The 21,849-nt window shown below is 46.9% G+C and overlaps 1 protein-coding gene across 1 annotated transcript in view; it reads right to left on the reverse strand.

Moving 5' to 3' along the window:
* DEPTOR (DEP domain containing MTOR interacting protein) overlaps window positions 1-21,849 on the reverse strand; it is a 652,417-nt gene that overhangs the window by 379,168 nt on the left and 251,400 nt on the right. Inside the window, exon 3 of the mRNA XM_085605045.1 lies at window positions 13,401-13,579. Coding sequence (XP_085461171.1) covers window positions 13,401-13,579 — 179 coding nt within the window. The remainder of the gene's footprint in view (window positions 1-13,400; window positions 13,580-21,849) is intronic.

Below are 21,849 nucleotides of genomic sequence, written 5' to 3' on the forward strand. Positions count from 1 at the left end.
CGTCCAGCGCCAGGAACCCTGGTTCTCCGAGACCCCATCGCTACGACTCTGCTACCCTCCATGCAATCAACCACAGAAGACACACGCCAACCGCACAAGATCCTCGCCGAACACAACCCACGGGCAGTTCTCATGAGGACCCTGCCGCAGATCCTTCACCATCGACAAAGCTCCCACGACCGCCGAACGCACACCCGATGCACACACCACCGAAACCCTGACTTGCATCCTTCTCAACGTGCGCTCCCTGCTCCGACACGCCGTACAGATCTGGGACCTCATCGACACCCTCTTGCCCGACGTCGCATTCTTCACGGAAACCTGGATCAACGCCACCTCTGGCCCCGGCATCGCCACGGCCATCCCTGATGACTACGATCCAGAGCAGGACTCGCCATCGCACACAAGACCCCTCCTCCAACTAAGAGCACCTCCACTTTCATATCCAGACTAGCCCCAGGACCACGCTAGGCGGCACCCTCATCTACAGACCTCCAGGACCACGCACTCACCACGCAACCACCATGGCCGAGCTCGCCACACCCCACGCCATCACCTCCATGGACTACATTCTACTCAGGGACCTGAATTTCCACATAGACAACGGCAACGACCCCACCACTCTCCTCGACAACCTTGGACTGAAACCGCTCGTCAACTCGCCCACCCACAGAGCGGGTCACACCCTCGACCCCGTCTTCACGGTAGGAACTAACATCCGCTTCAGCCACACCACCCAGCCCCCCTGGACTGATGACCACTACACCCATTTCACCTTCAACACCACCACCGCATTCAAACCCGCCCCGCGCCAGCCACAACAGAACTGGAGCAAGGTCACAGAGGAACACCTCAGCACCACCCTCCGTCAAACCCCCCATCACCACGAACAACACCAATTCCGCAGCCAGGGAATTTCACAGCTGGGTTTCCTGCTGCGCTGACAAGCTCGCACCCCTCCGCCCCCGCTAAACAACGCCCTCTAAAAGCTGCCTGGATCACCACAGAACTTCAAGAAGCCAGACGCTTCTGCAGACACCTAGAGAAAACCTGGCGAAACCTGAAAACCATGGAATCACGGAACAACCACAAGAGCGCCCTGAAGGAATACCACCAACGCATAAGAGACACCAAATGGACCCTCATAAGAGACAAAGTCCAGATCAACGTGACCAACGCCAAGGAACTGTTCAACGTCATACAGCAGTTCGCCAAACCCACCTGCGAAGCCACGGACGTCACACCCTCCCAGGAACTCTGCGACAAGCTCAGCTCCCACTTCCATCTGAAGATCAAGGCCCTCTATGACAACTTCAGCGAACCAATGACGAACACCACCCCCTACCCACCACCGCCGATAAGCCCACCATCACGTCCTGGGATCCCGCTACCGTTGAACTCATCACCGCGACCATGAAGAAAACCCACTCAGGAGCCCCAATGGACCACTGCCCACCACACATATTCCACAGGGCCGCCGCCGTCATCGCAGCCAAACTAGGACGAACCATCAACGCCTCCCTCAGATCAGGCATCTGATAAGACGACTGTAAATGGGCAGAGGTAAAACCCCTCCTCAAGAAACCAACGGCCGACCCAACGGACCTGAAAAACTACCGGCCCATCTCTCTCCTCCCCTTCGCGACCAAAGTCACCGAGAAAATCATAAACACCTAGCTGACCGCCTTCATAGAAGAGAATTCCATCCTGGACACCTCCTAATCTGGATTATGCAGCAACCACAGCACCGAGACCGCCCTCCTCGCCTCCACCGATGACATCCGCATACTACTGGATCAGGGACAAGCCGCGGCCCTCATACTTCTAGACCTTTCCGCAGCATTCAACACCGTCTCACATCGCATGCTAGCAGCCAGGCTTCACGACACGAGACTACAAGGAGCCGACCTCGACTGGATCTAATCCTTCCTCTCTGACAGAACCCAGAGGGTCCGACTCCCTCCCTTCCTCTCCAAACCCACAGAAATCAGCTGCGGAGTACACCAGGGATCATCACTCAGTCCCAAGCTCTTCAACATCTACATGCCCCCCCTCACCGCCATCGTCAGACAGCATGGGCTCAGCATCGTATCCTACGCCGATGACACTCAACTCATCCTCTCGCTCACGAAGAATCCCGAAGACACCAGTCTCTGCTTCCAGGAAGGAATGAAGAACGTGGTAGCCTAGATGAAGAACTGCTGCCTGAAGCTAAACTCAGAGAAAACCGAGGTCCTCATCCTCGGACCCTACACCGCCTCCTGGGACAACACCTGGTGGCCCTCCGCCCTCGGGAGCCCACCCACCCCTACAGACCACGCTCGGAACCTCGGCATCATCCTTGACTCCTCCCTCTCCATTAACCCCCAGATCAATGCCGTCGCCTCCACCAGCTTCAACTGCCTTCGCATCCTCCGTAAAACCTCAGATGGATCCCCCCCGACTGCAGAAGGACCGTCACCCACGCACTCATAACCAGCAGACTGGACTATGGCAACGCCCTACACCGGAATCAACAAAACTCTTGTACACAAACTCCAAACCATTCAGAACACCGCAGCCAGACTCATCCTCGAGACACCACGCCACGAGCACATGACCCAACACCTACGAGGCCTCCACTGGCTCCCCGTCGAAAAGAGGGTCACCTTCAAACTCCTCACCCACGCCTACAAATCCCTCAACAACCTCGGACCCAAATACCTCAACAAGAGATTATCCTTCCATGTACCCAAGAGGAACCTTCTACTCTGCCGACCTCGCCCTGGCAGAGGTCCCCTGCATCCGCAGAAACAGAACCGGCAGAAGAGCTTTCCCCTACATCGCAGCGAGAACCTGGAACGAGCTCCCTGTGAACATCAGACACTCCCCGACTCTGCACACGTTCAGGAAGGACCTCAAGACCTAGCTCTTCGACTGACTGACTGACTGACCCGGAGCCGCCATCCTCCCCTCCCCCAGCGCCTTGAGACCCTCACGCATGAGTAGCACACTATATAAAGCCACTGATTGATTGAATTTTATTTAAAACCAACTGATTATTATTCTACACAGGTGGTAAATAAGCTTTAAAACTGCAAAAAAATGCACGCTTCCTGTTTTACCACATATTCATGATATTCCTTCCAGTCTGATTGGGAAATCTAGAGTGCATTAAAGTAAAAGGGAGTATGCATTTTTCCAGACAATATGCATCTAACATGGGTGTTAGTCTGGCAATTTTCACCAGGTTGAACCTGCCACAAATCAGAATGGCAAATTCTGATTTACACTGTCCAGAAAGGTTAAAATCTTGCACATATTGCATCTACTAATTACCACATCACTGATATTAGTAATTAGTGGGTGCAATTTTGAGCATGCAATTTGCACCCCTGTTGGAATTGGCACCAGAAAGTTAGGGGGAATGTTAGAATGCATACCTTACTGCTTATCGCTCAGTGGAGGCCCAATACTCCAAACCAGCTCACACTAAATCCATTTCAGAGAAGAAAAGGCTAGCAGTGTTACCATGAGCATCGACGCTGTCTGGTGTGATGATTACAGACGTGGAGAACACCCTACACAATGGCGTCCTGATGATAAATTACATTTTCCAGCAGTCCAGCTGATGGTGCCCATCTTGAAATATGGGTATAACCATCCTCATGTTTCACAGCATGATAGCTAGACATCTGGGCGAAAATGTTGCCAGACCTTGCCACATGGATTCAAGATTTTATTAAACAATAACAGCTGCTTTGGGAGTATCAAAGGATTCTAAAAATCAAGGTGTGTCGAAAAACAGACTTTTGAACCACTCTGAGCATTTGACTTAGCCCATTGCTAAAGATATTAGGAACTTTTGTATTTAACTTTTAGTTTTAAACTAGAATGGAACAGGAAGTATTCTCATGTCAAGATATGCTTAACAAAAAATGTGTATGTATATAATTATGCATAATGTACTAAGGGTGGTATATCAACTACTAATGATAGTAACCACAGAAAGTTAATAACTCATAACTACTTTTCAATTAGCATAAGAGTCAAGTAGAAACTATGCTTAACTTCATGAGAGAGCGCATAGTTGCGAAGTGTGAGGTAGTCATTTTATCATGAAGTCAGAAGTTATGATGATACATATATAAAGGCTCTCATGTCTTGTATTGCTTCAGTTTCAAGAATAGCACGTTTCATATTGGAATACAGAGAGCTGGTTACACAGAGATATAGCTAAAATATAACCTTTTCACCGTTACAGATACATGCAGGACCACTAACAGGTTACTAACATCTCTCTCGTCACTACCACTTCAACCTGCATACATTTGTGTCCAGTACAAGTGGCAAATCAGAGTGCAGGTCCGGTGTCTCTCTTTTCTCTTTTATCACATTCTTCTTTCAGAGGTTCTACCGATGGACCTCATATTCTTGCTACATGTGGTCACTGGTGAAGGTAGTGAGATCATCCACCCAGCCATTGTGATGCTGGTCACAGTTATGGGCTATCTAGCGGATTCGTCTTTTGCATAAAGGATTGCAGAAAGTTATAGGTTTTTTTTCTTTAAAAAAGGGAGAGGTGTGGCGCAGCGGCCAGAGCGGCTGACTGTGGAGCGTGGGGCTCCCGGTTCAATCCCCAGCACCGGAGGCAGCTCAGCTCAGCATCATGTGACTCTGGGCAATATCTCACCTATCCCCCACGGTCCCCGGCGTCTTGAGACCCCTACAGGTGATTAGTTTGCGCTTTACAAATACCAGGTTATAGGTTATTATAGAAAGTAATCCCTCTCTGGAACATTGAAGGGCTGCTGTAAGGTGAACCTTACTTTTTAGTCTTAGCATCAACCAGGCAGGTCTGCTTTTGACTAGCTGCGGCTAGCTATGTTGTTTCTTTGGTTTAAGCAATTGTTGAAATGTCACCACTCCGGTGTTTCAACATGGTCCCCTTTGAATTTGCAGACAAATATAGGTTGAAGGTCATTTAGCAAACACAGTGTAGGAGATTCTTTTCGCCTCTACATCCACTTGTTCAATGAAGAATGCTGTTATGTTGAAACTGGCTGCCAGGTCCCTGACTGCGTTACGATAGATTACTGCCCAGCAAATTAAGAATACCGTCCACCGAGGTGGATGGTACTATTATGCGATGAGGCCCCACTATGTATCATACACAAGGGACGCTGGTCCAGATACCATAAGGTCCAGAGTGAATGCACACAACACTACAAAGTGGGATATACTAGGAAGGTCTGTAGCAGATGGAAACTTTGTTCCATCAACACTCAAATTAAAACAGCATAGCAATAGAGACCTGAAAGTCTTACAGGTAAAGTAAGACTACTTAAAATACACAAGGAGCTCCAAGCCTTCCCTTCCCACCATTCCTCTAAGAACTGGAAATCTAGAGTCAGTATCAGCTGCAAAGTAATACAATTTAAGAAACAAATTATTGGCCTGTGAAATGATATTAAAAATATATATGTAAAAAAAGAAAGATTATTGGTAGGTGTTATATAATGTCCTTCCCATGCTATTAACCCCTTCGCTGCTAGGCCTCCCCCTCCTGTGCTAAGCCTTTTTTTGGCTATTTGGGGTAGTTCGAGCTTAGGCCCCTGTAACTTTTAGACCACATAAGGTATCCACCCCAAATTTGCGTCCTTTTTTTCCAACATCATGGGGATTCTAAAGGTACCCAGGGTTTGTGGATTCCCCAGGAGGGGACCCAGAAATTAGCCAAAATACCTCTAAATTTGGATTTTTGGGGGGCAAAATGGGAAAAAAAGGCTCCAGATGAAAGCGTCTGGTTTTTTCTCTGCAAATAGTATCAAACAAGCATTTATAATGCAATAGGTCTTGCAACTGCGAGTTTTAGAGCTATTGGTATTGTAAATGGCAATGCCTCTTGAAAAATTAACAGGTATTGTAATTTATAATAGTAATTTTCCACCAGTACCATAACTACCACTATTATTATTACTATCACCACAGAGTAGTAATAGTAATAATTGTAGTGGTGGTTATGGTACTTGTGATGGTTGTAGCGGTGGTGGTAGTGGTGGTGGTATTGGTACTGGTGGTGGTGGTAATGGTGTTGTTAGTGGTGGTGGTACTGGTGGTCTACGTGGATTATATTTCAATACTTATGCTACTGCTGGAATATTCTTTAACAAAAACTAACAAACATTATCATTTGCAACGCCAATAGCTCAAACTTTTAGTAATGCCAGCCCTATTGCATTGCAAATGCTCGTTTTATGTTGCAGGCATGAGGTGCATCATCTACTTTCCAAAATACAATCTTAGATTTGTAGACACTCGTAACAGTCCTATGGTAGGAGGCAGTTGATCAGCCAGTGTAAGGCTAATAGCTCACACAACTTTGCATTTTGATACCTGAAGTTTTAAATTCCAATAAATGTAGTAGACCTCAGGCAGGAGACTTGAGTTACCAGTAACTGTGAAAAGAGCAATAACTTTAGAAACTGGTGCTTTATTTCACCTTTTCCGTGGTGTGAAGGTTACGTAACTGTTTTATTGCGTTCAAATGGGCACAATGGGGCTTATTTACAAGTCCCTTGCACCGCCGGTGCTTCACTTTTGTGTGGGAAAAAGTGACACAGCGGCGGCGGAAGGGGCTTTTAAATAAGCCCCAATGTCGTTGGCAGAATGCTTTAAAGATGCCAGTCGATTGCCACTCACTCTATGAGCACACATATATCCCAGAGAAAATCCTGCTCTTAAGTAGTGTTGCAACCTTTTGGTGTCCATTGAAGCTTGAATCATCTGGTATTAGCAAGGAATTTAATACATCATTAATAAAATCCCCCTGGGCCTTAATGTCCTGTGGCAGTGGAAATCCTTCAGTCAGGGCACATACGTTATTGGCAAACAGTTTAAAGCCAAGGTGTATAAATAACCCTCAGAGCCTCATCACAATGTAGCCCGAGAAGTAGCACAATCAAGACATATACACAGTTGGAAAAAGTGATCTTAAATATCCAGACCGCACCACAATGCTGCATAAATTCAACTAAATTCATGCTAACTGCCAGTGATACGGCATCTAAGTTTATGAAAGGGTGAGAAAAGAGAAGAAAAGAAAAACATCCTAGTGTGAATGTATATACTGCTGACCTGGTTCTCTGGCTCTACAGCAGCTCAGCTCAGCTTACCTGGTTCTCTGGCTCTAAAGCAGCTGTGCTGACCTGGTTCTCTGGCTCTACAGCAGCTCTGCTGACCTGGTTCTCTGGCTCTACAACGGCTCTGCTGACCTGGTTCTCTGGCTCTACAACGGCTCTGCTGACCTGGTTCTCTGGCTCTACAACGGCTCTGCTGACCTGGTTCTCAGGCTCTAGAGCAGCTCTGCTGACCTGGTTCTCTGGCTCTAAAGCAGCCCTGCTGACCTGGTTCTCTGGCTCTACAGCGGCTCTGCTGACCTAGTTCTCTGGCTCTAGAGCAACTCTGCTGACCTGGTTCTCTAGCTCTACAATGGCTTTGCTGACCTGGTTCTCTGGCTATATAGCAGTTCAGCTGATCTGGAACTCTGGCTCTACAACGGCTCTGCTGACCTTGTTCTCTGGCTCTACAGCCGCTCTGTTGACCTGGTTTTCTGGCTCTAGAGCAGCTCTACTGACCTGGTTCTCTAGCTCTAAAGCAGCTCTACTGACCTGGTTCCCTGGCTCTAAAGCAGCTCTGCTGACCTGGTTCTCTGGCTCTAGAGCAGCTCTGCTGACCTGGTTCTCTGGCTTTGAAGCAGCTCTGCTGATCTGGTTCTCAGGCTCTAGAGCAGCTCTGCTGATCTTGTTCTCTGGCTCTACAACGGCTCTGCTGACCTGGATGCGACAGATATAGGGTCGATTCTGAAGAAAAGTCACCCAGGAGTAAATTTCTGACATTTTGGAATTGGCAGAGGATTGTAGGAGTACTACCGGGAAACCATGATGACAATCACACTTTCGTGACGCCAGTTGTGGAATTCTTTGTAAATCTCAACATTCTCACATGCGTATATGGATATTTTTGGAAACAGATATAGGTAACGTACATTTACGCATGCTCAAATCCCTCTCAATTACAGAAACCCATTCCCCTGCATCCCAAAATTTTTTGGGGGAGTCCTTAAAGACGTACTCCTGCCCGGACAATATTACATTTTGGACCGTGTCACAGGAGGGAACGGATTGCGAGAACTCCCACAAACACGTAAGTTTGGCGGGGAAACACTTCCAGTCCCAGAGCATTCCCACCACGTAACGTCCGCGCCCCGCCCCTTGGTCGCACAATATATGGAAGTAAATCTCTTTACTAGTGTTATAAATCTACAATCTGATTCCTACGCCTGGATTAACCTCCGACGGCCGTGCGCGTGCACATCTCCTGTCCGCACTGGCACAGCGTGCAGGAGACAGGGAGGGACTGGCGATGTGCACGCATTCACATTTCCTGTCCGTAGTCGTGCACATCTCCTGTCCCCCTTCGGCCAAGTAACCGACAGCAATAGATCTCGCCAAGGCGAGCAGCAGATGCGCTGCGTCGCTAGGCGAGACCTAAAAAGGGGTTGTGGTGCTGAAATCACCATCTTCCCAACTTTTAGGGACAAGCAGACTTTTGTCAGAAAACCAACATTTCCCTTGGTGTCTATTTATAAAACATTTACAGGTTTGCTAGGTTTCCCTACATGCCAGCTGCGCTAGGGCCCAAAATCCACAGGTTGCAAAAAAAAGGTCGGAGCCTAGTGGGCTTTCTGCTGCCCTGGGGGTGGGGGGGAAATCGGGGGAGGGGGGGGGGGGGTCGCCCCGATATGCCCCCAAGGGGCAGAAAGACTGTGGCTATTTTTGTGGGGTGGGGGCGTTGGTATGACCCTTTTGGGCAGCCCCCCACCCCACGCATAAAAAAGCCAGCATTATCGCTGGCGCCTAGTGGGCTTTCTGCTCCCCCAGGGGGCAGATCAGGGGCCACTGCCCCCATCTGCCCTCCCAGGGGGCAGAAAGACTGGAATTTCTCTGGGGGTGGAGGAGGGGGGATTGTTATGCCCATTTTGGGCAGCCCCTACCCCTACACGAATAAAAATAAATAATCCCTGGCGTCTAGTGGGCTTTCTGCCCCCCGGGGGTGGCAGAAAGGCTGTAATGGTGGCAGGGGGTGGGGGCATTGGCGTGCCAGTTTTGGGCAGCCCCCACCCTAATTATATATGGCAATGAAAAATCCCTGGCGTCAAGTGGGCTTTAATTGGGGGCTACTGCCCCCCAGGGAGGGGCAGAAAGGCTGTAATGCTGGCGCGGGTGGGGGCTGATCGTCATTTCACTGAAACGGTGGGGTGGGGGCCTCGGGAGCTGAGGAAGCTCTCCCCTAGCTCCAAAGGCTACAGGGGTGAAATAGAAATCACTCTGGTGCCTGCACCAGACGGATTCCCGGGCCATATGCCATGACGGCCGGGAGCCGTCGTGCGCACACGAGCACCGTTGCGCACGACGGCCGGAAGCATGGAAGGGGTTAATGAACCCTGAAAACCCCTTTGTGACTTCTCCTGTTTGTACAAAACCCCATTCACTTCCTGGCTCTTCAAAGTCGACTTAGAGTGTTCTGACACTGCTCCAAAATTATCAATAAAAAAGAAAAAATATTCACATCCATTTACAAAGGCATTCTAGCCATCTTTGCCGGAAGGAACTGAGGAATAAAGGGTAGGATGCAACAGATCCCTGAGGTAGCATGCGCCTGCAGTCACAGACTCCGTGAAAGGAGCAACAGTTCCCTTCTTTTATTAAATGTCTGTAATCAGTTTTCCTCCGTCATAGTTACATAGAACATGTATTTGAAATAAGGTACTAAAACTGAAAAATATGACAACATAAATGTCCAGGACCTGTTACAGATGAAGCAAGGAAGCGCCAAACACAGTCCCACCCTACTTGTCAGTAAAATGTAACACTTCCATGGGCCAACTCAACACAAGAGGCTCAAATACTAAGAGACTGGAAATTAAGACATGCAAATAAGAACAAGCATTGGCATAGCCAATAGGTCTCGCCTTTGGGACCTTATAAGTGCTTAGTCAGAGGTTTTGGTTTTGCATTTGTTTTTAAGCTATGTTGTAGAGCAGTGTGGCTGCTGGGCAGCATGTTGAAAAGTTATAATAAACAAGAATGTCTACATCAGATCCAACACCAGCTAGAACAATGCTCAATCTCGTACACAGGTTGAAAAAGCAGATTACAGTGAACGAGGAAGTAAGTGGATGGGGAATTTCATGAAGGCAGTGAATGATTTAGAATTGATTTTCTGTTGGTGAATGAGTGATGGTTTGGATGGGAAAAATGATGAGCTTATTAAGCGCTGAAGCAATTAAGTTGTCTTGATTTTTGCTAAGAAAGAGTCAAAGTCAAAAGATTTTAGGGTCAGTTTTAAATAGGCGAGATTAAAGAGTTGGAAGAGCAGGCCTCATTGGTGGTGAGATTTGCAGTAGAGATTGTATCCACACTTTGAGTTTTTGACATAGCCAGAGCAGGGGTCATATAGACACAGGACCTATAGAATAATGTGATTAGGCTGCCGCAGAGTTTACATCACAATTATGGATATACGATAGCTGCTGCGTAGTACTTTATCTGCTGCATAATTTGCTCGTTTTAGCAAACCATGATTTCCATCTTAAAATGATAGTTACCCCCAAAAACTCCATATTGTGCGGCACAGTGTTAGACCAACTGCTGTTTTCAAAAGGGGGGTGGAGATGGAGGGGGAGGGGCGATGCAGCAGCCTAAGCTGCCCACTCAGGAGCTGGGGGTCAGGGTTCAAATCTCAGAGCAACATCCTGTGCTTCTGGGCAAATCATCTAATGTGGGTTGTATTGAAGCACTATCCCCCACTTGACAAAGAACTGAGCATGATGCACAGCACTGCACTGGGGATGCTGCAGTACGCTGCCGCTAGCGCTGTGTGTCGCAATATAAAGCGCTATAGTGCATTGGTGATTGTGCCCTGTCTCAGAGCTCTGCGCTGGGTTGTAGTGAATTCTCATTCCCAGATCGACTGACAGAGCTGAGGATGATGTACAGCACTGCACTAGGGGGGTGCTGCAGTGCTCTGCCATCTAGTGCTGTGTGGTGTGCTGTAACACAAAGCGCCATAGTGCCTGCTGAGTTGCAGTGAAGCCGCATCCCTAGCTCTACAATGAACTGAAGACCGTGCCCAGCACTGCAGCAAGGGACGCTGCAGTGCACTGCCGTTGCCGGCGCTGTAGTGCATGTGGTTGTTTTGGTGAATGGCCGAGCATTGACCTCCAAGCTGTGCCGAGAGCGGTTGTGCACCTGGCCAGCAGGGGGCGGGGCATCAGTGCACGAATTAAAACGTATCGGCCAGTATCGAAAGTTGTGTCTAAAGACAGCTGACACCGGGGTGGGGGTATCAGAATCGATATATTTATTTACTTGAGACGCTGTCTTTCAAACAGTAAAAATTCGAATACCCAACATACAGCCTCACATAATTTTACAATATCTCATAATGCAACAGAAAATCCTTTTATAGAATACTTCCACTAAAATTCACATATAGCACAGATCGGTTACATTGGCAGACAACTCAACAGCAGGTCTATAAATGAAGCTCACGTTGTTTATGGACATTAATAATCTTTCTAGAATACACGATACATCCATCAGTTGCAATCTGAGTAAAAAGCAAAGTGCCACCAATATAGATCTAATACTATATTTTTTTTAAATCGGCTTTAAAAATTACTGTCGCGAACTTAAAAAGTAACGGCAGTCTGAAAGTATGTGTGACCTACGTGCAACGCATCCGCGGCCCACACCCACGTCATCCTTCGTTGTTCCCCAGAAGGGTGCGCGTGGAATGGGTGTAAATTAGAGTGTCGCATCTCAGAGCTCGGTAAACTAAACTGGTAAGGAAAGTAAGTGTTGGCCTCTCAGCTTTCACACATCTGAGTATCGTGACGTCGCTTCAGGTTCCTTGCCCCGCGACCTACCAGTTTGTAAATGAGATGGCAAGATAGAGGAAGAAAACAAATGCCGAAGGTCATACAATGAATCAATAAGCTCACGGGAACCAGACCTCCCAAACTCAGCGATAGCAGTCTGCTGTAACAACTACAGACGTGCTGTGTGCACAGACCCATAATATGAATGCTGTAATGGATGACAAATACAAAACGTGGCCGTTAAATAGCTTGATTGTTGTATTTTGTTCATTACAATCAGTGAAAGTTTGCAGGAGCAGAGTTCTCTATGCGTACTTACCTCTAGTAATGTCTCTGGTGAGTGCATACATGGGTATGCGCGTAAATGAATGGGTGGCGTGGCTAGATGAGTAATTAATTGAAAGTGAGCAGATCCTCCACATTCAAACACGCTGAGAAGTGCCACTACTGCCCCCATTAACAAGCGCGGCCGCACGTGCCAGGTCAGCAGCAAAAGTGAAAGCGCCGCGTTTGTAGCAAAAGTGCACCAGGGCCAGCACGAGCTCCATCTGTTTCCAGTTTCCAATTAACACGAACGCTTGACGCGGGCGCGATAATTGGAAACAGATGGCGCTGATGCTCGCTCCCGAGCACCCAAGGCCAGGGGAGAAAGAAGGCGGGACATGCACCCGCCTTGGGCCAATTGCGTGCTGTCTTTGTTAGACAGACGCATGCAAAGGCCAATAGCGGGAGATTAAAAAAAAAACACACGCACGAGCGTTTGTTTCGAGTTTAAAGCCTTTACTAAAAGCCTCGCAGAGCAGCGAATGCACGCTGGCTCAGGCGAGACCTAAAAAATGCAGAGGTAAGCATTCATCATGTATGCATGCAGAATATGAGCAACAATCCTCCACGAATCGGTTTCTCCGAATTGCTGCTAATGAAATTTCTTCTGGACCGCATTATCAGTTAGCGATGGAGATCTCATTGCACCCACTGCCTTCCTTGGCCTAACACAGAACAGCCAGCCCTATACCCCAGAATTTTGTTCGATTTCAAATAGTCACCCAACATCCTCTAACTGCATTACTTTGTTGTTACGCAGCTAGGTTGAAGCAACACAATTCCTTAGAGATTTCCATATTAATTAAAAAGCCATTCTAATGCAACTCTCTCAATTACATATATTCGGACAGTTTCCTAGTGGTCATCAAGAAAAATGCAAATATATACACCTTGGACATCCTTCGTCAATATTATTCCACATGAAAATTAAGTAGAATTTAGAAAATGCGAAAAATATTGAATAACATCCAAATAATATATTCACAAAATAATAGTAGCTACCATGCCTGCTTAAAGTTACTTTGATTTTGTATTTATTAGGGATATTCTTGCTAAGTTGTAACTTTTCCCTTTTGATATTAAAGTACCACTGCTCATGAATCCTAACTTTTCTCCATATGTAGTACAAACGGATACATTGCCTTGTACTTACCGTGATGAATGATGCTGCTGTCAAACAGTTTCTGAACCAGCTTGACTGCTGTCTCCCTGTCCGCGGCTTCCTTGCGATCAATCAGCCAGTCAATCAGTTCTTTGGCAACAAAGCAGTTTGGATATGTCTTTAGATGATGTCTTCTATCTTTAATGACCTTTTCCTCGTGAAGCCTAAGCCTGCAACAAAAGACATCTGTGTAAATAGTCTCTACAAATTATTTAGATATCACAGTCAGCGCCAATACTATTCAAGATGGAATCATCTTATCTAGAAACAGTTTAGTTGTCTTACAATTTCACTGGCATTCTCATATTAAGAAAAGTATGTTTGCACAGAACAGAACACCCTGAAGAAGAGTGGGGGGGGGGGGGGGGGGTGAGGACATGGACGGTGCAAGCTTGTCACCAACCAGGAACCCCCAACCACTTGCAGCCATCATACGTGCCCAGATTGCCCCGGCGGCACACCCCTGGCCTGCAGAGAACCCGGTGGGGCTTGCGGGCGGTAGCTTGACTGACTAACATGCAACTGTAAAAGAAGACGGAGCTGGATCAGTTGTGACGTCCAACACTCCTAAAGATGGTGGCCTATAATGTTAGCGAGGGTCACGAAGTTGAAAGGCTCAGTCCTCTTGCAGCTGTACTGCACACCCCTCCGACCCTACAGAGATGCTCTTGGACCACTGACCACAGTGGGGGTAAGTGGACGATAGGAGGACCAAACCGCCGTGGTAGGCAGCAAGGGAGCCCGATCGGGTAAGGAGCCCGACACGACCAAGATGGCGAGCCACATAGCTAGCGGGGGCCACAGGGACTATGGGCGTTGTCCCCGGGTGAAGCCCAGTTTGGAGAGAGAGAGCCCCTGGAACAAAGTGTTATGAGTACCCCTGAAAAGGGGGTTACCTCCCCCTAGAGGTATACATGTAGGGAACCAGGGGTCCTCCCTCAGCGCACTTAATGTTCGTGTGCCAGGTGAGGCCATTCCCCTGACCGCACCCTACTGGTGTCACTGGGAGAAGCTGGGAACCCACAACCAGTGTTTTGGCCCTGAGGGGGTATTTGGAGACAGCCTAGGTGAGCGGAGCTATTGTGGCCTCTAGGGGGATGGATACTGTGGCAGGTTACCTCGACTGGGCTCCTTTTCCTCCCCTCCCCCCACCCCCCAACACGGCTGCACTTGCCAGGGACTCCTGGTAATCTCCAATCCCCTTGGGGACTGATGTTTCTGATATAGTTGTTGGGGGCCTGAGCTGGACCGATTGGCGATCACCCTTGCTTCACCCGTGACTCTTGTTGTGGGGTGCATATATCAATGGGTGCCTCCCAAGAGGGAATCAAGCAGGGTCAGAGTGAAGGTGATACATCTCACATTGAAAGTAAGTTAAAAAACACTCTGGGTCCACGATCGATGCCTCTGGGGAACGCCTGGAAGGTAAGATAGATTCCATTACAGTGGAACTGGGCCTCATCTGAGAGGACTCCAAGAAACTATCTGAAAGGGGCACCACTTTGGAGGTCTCTGTGCAGACCGTGGCATCTGCAGCCCAAACCACGGAACCTCGCCTCATGGAATTAGAGGCCCACACACGACGGCTGGCTGCTCGACTGGATTATCAGGAGAAGAGAGCCAGTCGGAATAGTATCTGGGTTTTGGGCCTACTGTTGTAAATTGAGGGTGACTTCATGCTGGGCTTCCTGGAAGGTTGCCTTCAAGATGTAGTGGCCCGGGAGGGCCTATCTAAGTTTTATGCCCTGGAATGGCCTCATAGATTACCTGCACGACCACCTTGCACTGGAACCCCATCCCGCTCAGTAGTGGCCCGCATTCTACATTTTTATGACAGGGACCACCGTACACCTTGTATTGAAACAAAATGTGGCTGCACAAAATACTTACTGTGCAATCCCCATGGAGGTAGTCCTAAAAAAACAACACATTCCTGGGCAGTCATGCCCTGTCCTTGTATTTGAGTCCATATAATTATTTTTGCTTTTAAAATGTATACAGATAGCTCCTCCTTTCCATTGTATTGAAAAGTTTTGTTTCAATACAAGGAAGGAAGAAGACATTTTATACAGAATTCAGGATTTGATTTAGTGTTTTTGTTTAATGGGGACGGGCTTGAAATATTTTTAACGGTGCTCCAGGTACTTGTTTGTGAAGTGGAAACACTACATAAGCAATCATATAATAATATTTTTTTTTCCAATTGAATAGGACAGTTTTTGACCAGGATGCTGCTAGGTCAATTGGATGGGACGTTGCCTTGCTAAATGTATATGCCCCGAATGTGGACCAGTCAAGTTTCCCTTTCAGCTTCGCCCTTTTCCTCACGTTGGTGCTTCCCTATTTGAGCATAGTGGGAGGCGATATGAAATGTGTAGCGTACCTTGACTTGGATAGATCGCACACGCACAGGCGCATAGAATGGCAGAGGCTTTCCACGCCTGGGATCGCAGTGGGGCTTTATTGCTTACTGGAGGGTGCAAAACCATATGGTGCCGGGACGACCCTAAGTGAGACACGAAGCCTTTTGAAATTCATTGCGGGATATTCTGAGAGGGATCGCATGAACTAAGAACCATTCACCCCTCAGTACAAATACTTTTCCAACGATACATTCACACCGCGATACAATTTACCTACATAGAGGACACGACATACATGTCTTAGGAAACCGCTTAGGTTATCTGATTTCAAGGTCATGTATAATTACCACACAGAAATGAGAGCAATTAGAAAATATTAGCACCTATGTGTAGTGCTCGAACCCAACTGAGTCGGCATTTTTACAGATTCCAGGTGCATAAGTATTCCCTCTGTACCCCTTGGTTGGTTGTAACAAACCACTCTATTTGGTACGGTCCTGAGGAAGGTGGTTTCCAACTGTTTCTAACACACCGAAACGTGCGTCGACCTTCTGGCCAAACCCTGTTAAATCAGCTTACCCGACAGGGTTGCAGAGACTAAGCAGGTCTAAAGTCCCCCCATGATCCAAATATGATTATTGGTTTTGAATAATGTATGAATGCGTGTGGTTGTGATTGAGTGAATTTGTGTTCACTATTTTTATTCAGGGGTCTGGAGTAACATGTTATATTCAGTCTACCATGTGTTGGTAGTGTGCAACTATGTTAAAAAAGATTATACTTAAATGAAAATGTATGTCTTTATTGTTTTATAAAAAAAATGGGAAAAAAATTATACGTATTTTGATATAACTAATTTTGAATAATAAAACTATGATAAATTAATTATACTGCTGAAGTGTCAAACTTTTTATACTACAATGCCTAGCCCATACTAGATGCTTGCTAACGGTTAAAGAAATAGAGGTCGTGAGGGAGTGTGTTCTATATAGACCAGTATGTATTCCTCCTGCTCTGGATTGCACGACCTGGCAGTGAGACTGGATGGCATATTTAGCTGTAAGCCGATGTGTACAAGAGTGTCTGACGCAGAGTATTTGGCAAGAAAGTATTCGGACCATTACCCCCTGCAGTGTTCCTTTAAATGGTCGGGTGTCTCCAATTGGCCCTTGTACCCCACTCTGCTTGATGACCAGGACTTACAGGCTTCTATGAGTCAGGAAGTTACCCGTTAATGGCTCCATAAGGCGGGCTTGGTCTCCTCAGAAGGGATGGAGTAGGAAGCTATGAAAGTGGTGAAACAGGATTACTGCATTTCTAACAAAATTAGGGTTCCTGCTCAATTGCACTCTGATATTAAACAACGGGAAATAGTGAATTATGAGCTTCCCCGTGACCTGGAGTGGACTGTGGAGGGCAAGGAACGCACTCTAGATGAACCGGTGAAACTGCACGCTCCGGTGGAACGCCTGCAGTAATATGATTATACAGCATATGTTACTAGGCCTCATGCTGAGAGAGACAAGTCTGGGAAAATGCTTGCTTGGCTTCTGCAGGAAGAGGTGAGAGGGCATACTATTCTCCAGGTCCATGACACCTTGGGGAGGGATGTCTTTATTACGAAGGAGAAAAATACTGCGTTCCTTCATTATTTCCGAGTTCTATAGGGCCACAAACCCTGGGAGATGCCCCAGTACCCAAGCAATGTTCTAAAAATGTAGGCATCCTCATTGACAATACACTTTCCATGAAGGACCATGTGCGGGCCCTGTGTGGAAGAGGCTTTGCAACTCTGAAAATGCTAAGAAGACTCTTTCCCTGGATCCCATTGGAGTGCAGACAAACAGTCACACAGGCCCTGCTCATTAGCAAGCTAGATTATGGCAATGCCTTGTTCGTAGGCATGGCAGACTACCTCTTTACATGCCTACATGTACTACAAAACCTGCAGCGAAATTGGTATGCAATAAAAGCAGACTGAGCTCAGCATCCATGTGCATGAAACAACTCCACTGGCTACCCATGCGACAGAGAGCAGTGTTCAAGCTACTCAGTCACGCACATAAGGCACTACACTGCAGTGGACCAAGAATTTTATAGAATAAAATCGAATTTTACGCTCCTACGAGGTGCCTACGGTCGCTCTACCAGGCGCAGGCCAGGACAAAGCGCATAAGGAAAGTGAGGCCAGGAGGGCATTCGTTCTCATATCTGGCAGCAAAAAAGTGGAACGAACTACCTCAAGACCAACGCCTTACAGCAGATTATTTGGTTTTTAGGAAAAAACTTAAAACCCAGCTGCTTCCTAAAACCTAATATCTGTCAGATCCACTACTCCTGCTGGTAACTGTACAACAAATTCTTGCTACTTAGCGCAGTGATATTCTTCGGGATCATTTTTAACGCTCTATAAATAAATAAATAAAAATAAATAAATATATTCCGCAAGGCCTGGGGTCATTAAGGTAGATGTGGTGAACTACATCGTGGACTCCTCTCCGGTAGTGTTAGATGCCGCCATGGTGAAGCGATTGGGAGTGGATATTACTGAGCAGGAGGCGTGAGTGCGATTAAGAAGATGGCGAAGGAGGAGGCCCCTGGGTTGGATGGCCTGCCCATTGAATTCTTTCCTATGTATGCCAACAGACTTCCTCCTTAAGATGGTGGCCCTGTTTAGCGACCCCCGGAAGCAGGGAGTAAACCCTCCCTCTCTGCTCGAGGCCACGATTGTGTCTATACCTAAGAAGGATAAGGAACCACTTTTCCTTTACTCATTTCTCCCTCTGTCGATGCTCAACACCAACTATAAAATCCTGAGTAAAGTGCTGGAAAACCGTCTGCTACCTCACTTGTTCTTTCTGGTCCACACTAGCCAGACTGGTTTTATTCCTACCCGTAGTACCCAGCCTAACATCCGTCAGCGGTTTCTTTTCCTGGAACATTGGGAATGGCTTACGCCAGACTCTTTGGTCATTTCCATGAATATCTGAAAAGCGTTTGATTCGCTCCGCTGGGAGTTCTTGTATGCTACCTTGCATGGCATGGGCTTTGGGGTGCCCTTTGTCAGGTGGCCAAACTCTTGTAGACTGGCCAATTGGCTCGGGTCTGCACTGCTCGATGATTTCAGAGGTGTGTCCATTCAAATGGAGAACCAGGCAGGGGTGCCCCTTATCCCCTCTGAGGTTCGCTTTGCTCTAAATCCATTTGCCCAGACAGCCTTGCATGGTTGCCATTATCAGGTTTGCAATTTTCCACTGACTGACTTTATCTCTCCTTATACGCATATGACATGCATTTATAAATGAGAGTTGAAGCCTGACCTGGAGGGGGTGGTGCCAGCTTTGATGTATTTTGTGCGCTTCTCTAGCCTGGAGGTAAACTGGAGTAAATCCTGCATCAGACCCCTTCCAGCTGCACAGACATTTTGCTGGGAACCAGCCACCATTTGCTATTTGAGAGTGCCCATGTACCATCCCGAATACATGCTCTATGAGGGCACTTTTGGCAGTGCCATTGCTGCCCTAAGACCTTCACTGGCCTTCTGGACCCCTCTGCCACTGTCGGTGGGTGGGCAGATAGCTGTCTCTAAGATGGTGGTACTGCCACGACTCCTCCGTTTGTGGCCCTATCAGTAGAACTTCCACAGCAGTTCTATTGAGAATTGGACGGTATCCTACTAACACTATACTGAGGAACATCACAGCGCTGTGAAGCATTACAGAAACTGAGCTTAGAGGTAGAGGAAGGTGGGTTGGTGGCGCCCAATTTCGAACTTTATTATTTGGAGGGGCAAATGCAGTGAGTGGCTCCGTGGAGATCTGTGCAGTGGGACAGGGTGTGATACCAGGAACATGGATTGCCCTCTAAGGGTCTCTTGGCTAGCATTTAGTTAAAACCTAAGCCCTCCTGCATGGTTCAAGATAAGAGTGTACTGATTAGAATGGCTTGCTATGTACGGGATAGGGCACTACAAAGAACACGCACTAAAATACCATACACAAGTGAACGGCCATTGCAGGTTGCTCATCGCTGGCATTGCCTTGGGGGTTGGTCAGGGTTGCGCCGGTGGACACAGGTGGGGCTCACAATATTGGGTGATTTATTTTTTGGGGGCGAGACCGGTTCTATTCTTAAGCTGCAGGAGATGTATGGCCTCCCAGTAGAGTACTTTTTTCTCCACAGGGCTCTGGTGCATGGGGTACATGAATGGTGGGGCTAAGGCACTGCGAAACCTCCGGGACATGAGTGCCTACATGTTCTATTCCTCATTACGGGCCAGGCAAGGGCAGTTACGTTACTCTACAGGACTTTGTTGAAGGAGCGCTGGGAGGAGGACTTAGGGACACAATTATCTGACACAGCTTGGAGAAGGGCACGAGAATATACCCCCAAGATGTCTAGAAATGCTCACTTCAAACTCATTCAGTTCTAGTACTTCCAGAGGGCATACCTTCCCCCCTATGTCTACATGCCAAGTTCACCGGCGCAGCGCCGCCCTGCTCTGATGCCATGTGGACGATGCAGATTATTTTCATATGGTGTGGTCTTGCCAGACACCGACACCGTACTGGACCATTGTCCTCCATGTTATTTGTCAGGCTACTGATCGGAGCTTTGAGCTGACTCCCCAGTTGTGTTTATAAGGCCTTCATGACCGTAGTGCATCCAGAAAGGTGTCTGACAGATTTGCAGATCTGGCGCTTATACTTACTCGCAGACAGCTGAGGATGAACTGGAAATCAGCCTGTGGCCCTGATGTATACAGATCGGGATCTGAGCTGGTCAAATCCCGATCACTCCAAGTCCATGGTGATGATCTGTGTAAGCAGACCCCCTGCTGGTCCTCTTGTACAGTACTGGACTGATGGCATCTATGTCACCAGTCGCTCCTGTGCTGAATGATTTGTTATTAATGCCTACAGCACCCCACTGTGATACATAGACCAGCATCCTTTGTTTGATAAAATGCAAATAAAAAATATTTTTATAAAAGCACAAAAAAGCACCCTAAGTGACATGCTTTTTATTAATATAATTTTGTTTATGTTTGTTGCCAGCAAGAAAACATCTGTTCAAGTAATTATTGTTCATTACCTTTAGCTGCTTTTCTTTTCTTATTTTGATTCATTTTTCACTATACTATTATTATTTTTTTTAATAAATATTTTTATATGTTTTGAAAATAAAACAAAACGTCAAACAAAGCATGAATACACGATACACAATGAATGTCAGTCCACAACGTTTTTGTAGGGCAATTATAAGAGCGATGTGTCTTTTGCAGGTGAGTCCATATTCACTATACTATTATTAATACCGATAACAATCAAATTGTATCTCAGTGCTTATATATTAGGTTCTAATATAATTGAAAGTGATGTCACTCATAGTATCAACCTTTTAAAAAAAGCTGACTGTGTCCTGCTATTACTCAGTCCTGCGTCTTTTGCTGTTCATAGGAAGCACTCAACAGCCTGAACTGATCCATCATACCATAGAGTACTGTTTCTATTGTACCGTATTGTAGATGGATGCATATGCCGCTTACAAAGGAACAATATGCCCTGATGCCCAGGTAGCTAGATACAGAGTGGGTTGTGCAAGGATAATGGATAACAGTGTTATCTCAGTGGGATATCTCTTGGTGTCATGCGTGATGACCAGGGTTGCGCTCTTATCCTGTCATATGTCGCTGGACTAAAGCGTTTAGATAATCACATACATAGATCATTGTTGTGTCTGGTTGGAAAGGGGGGTAATTTTGATTGTGGCCCATGTGGGAAGCATGTGGTGTTTTGTGTGTTGAGTTACAGAATGTAGTTCTCACTTCTGTTATCAGGACCTGCAATTTTGCCTGAAATGGAATGAAGCAGAGTGCATGAAATTAACAGACTGGTATTGCAAAACAAGTTACACAAGTACACCTAAAATATAGACATCATTCAAGAGAGGAAATAGGACTCCTCCAAGAGCCTGCTTTTTATTTGACTATAAACAAACTACAATCTTAAAATAGCCAAGCGGAACATACCATGAAATGCAAATCCCCCTTCTTATGTGGCCAATACATAGTATAA

The sequence above is a fragment of the Triturus cristatus genome, chromosome 5_1, assembly GCF_964204655.1.
Source record: "Triturus cristatus chromosome 5_1, aTriCri1.1, whole genome shotgun sequence".
Classification (NCBI taxonomy): Eukaryota; Metazoa; Chordata; class Amphibia; order Caudata; family Salamandridae; genus Triturus; species Triturus cristatus.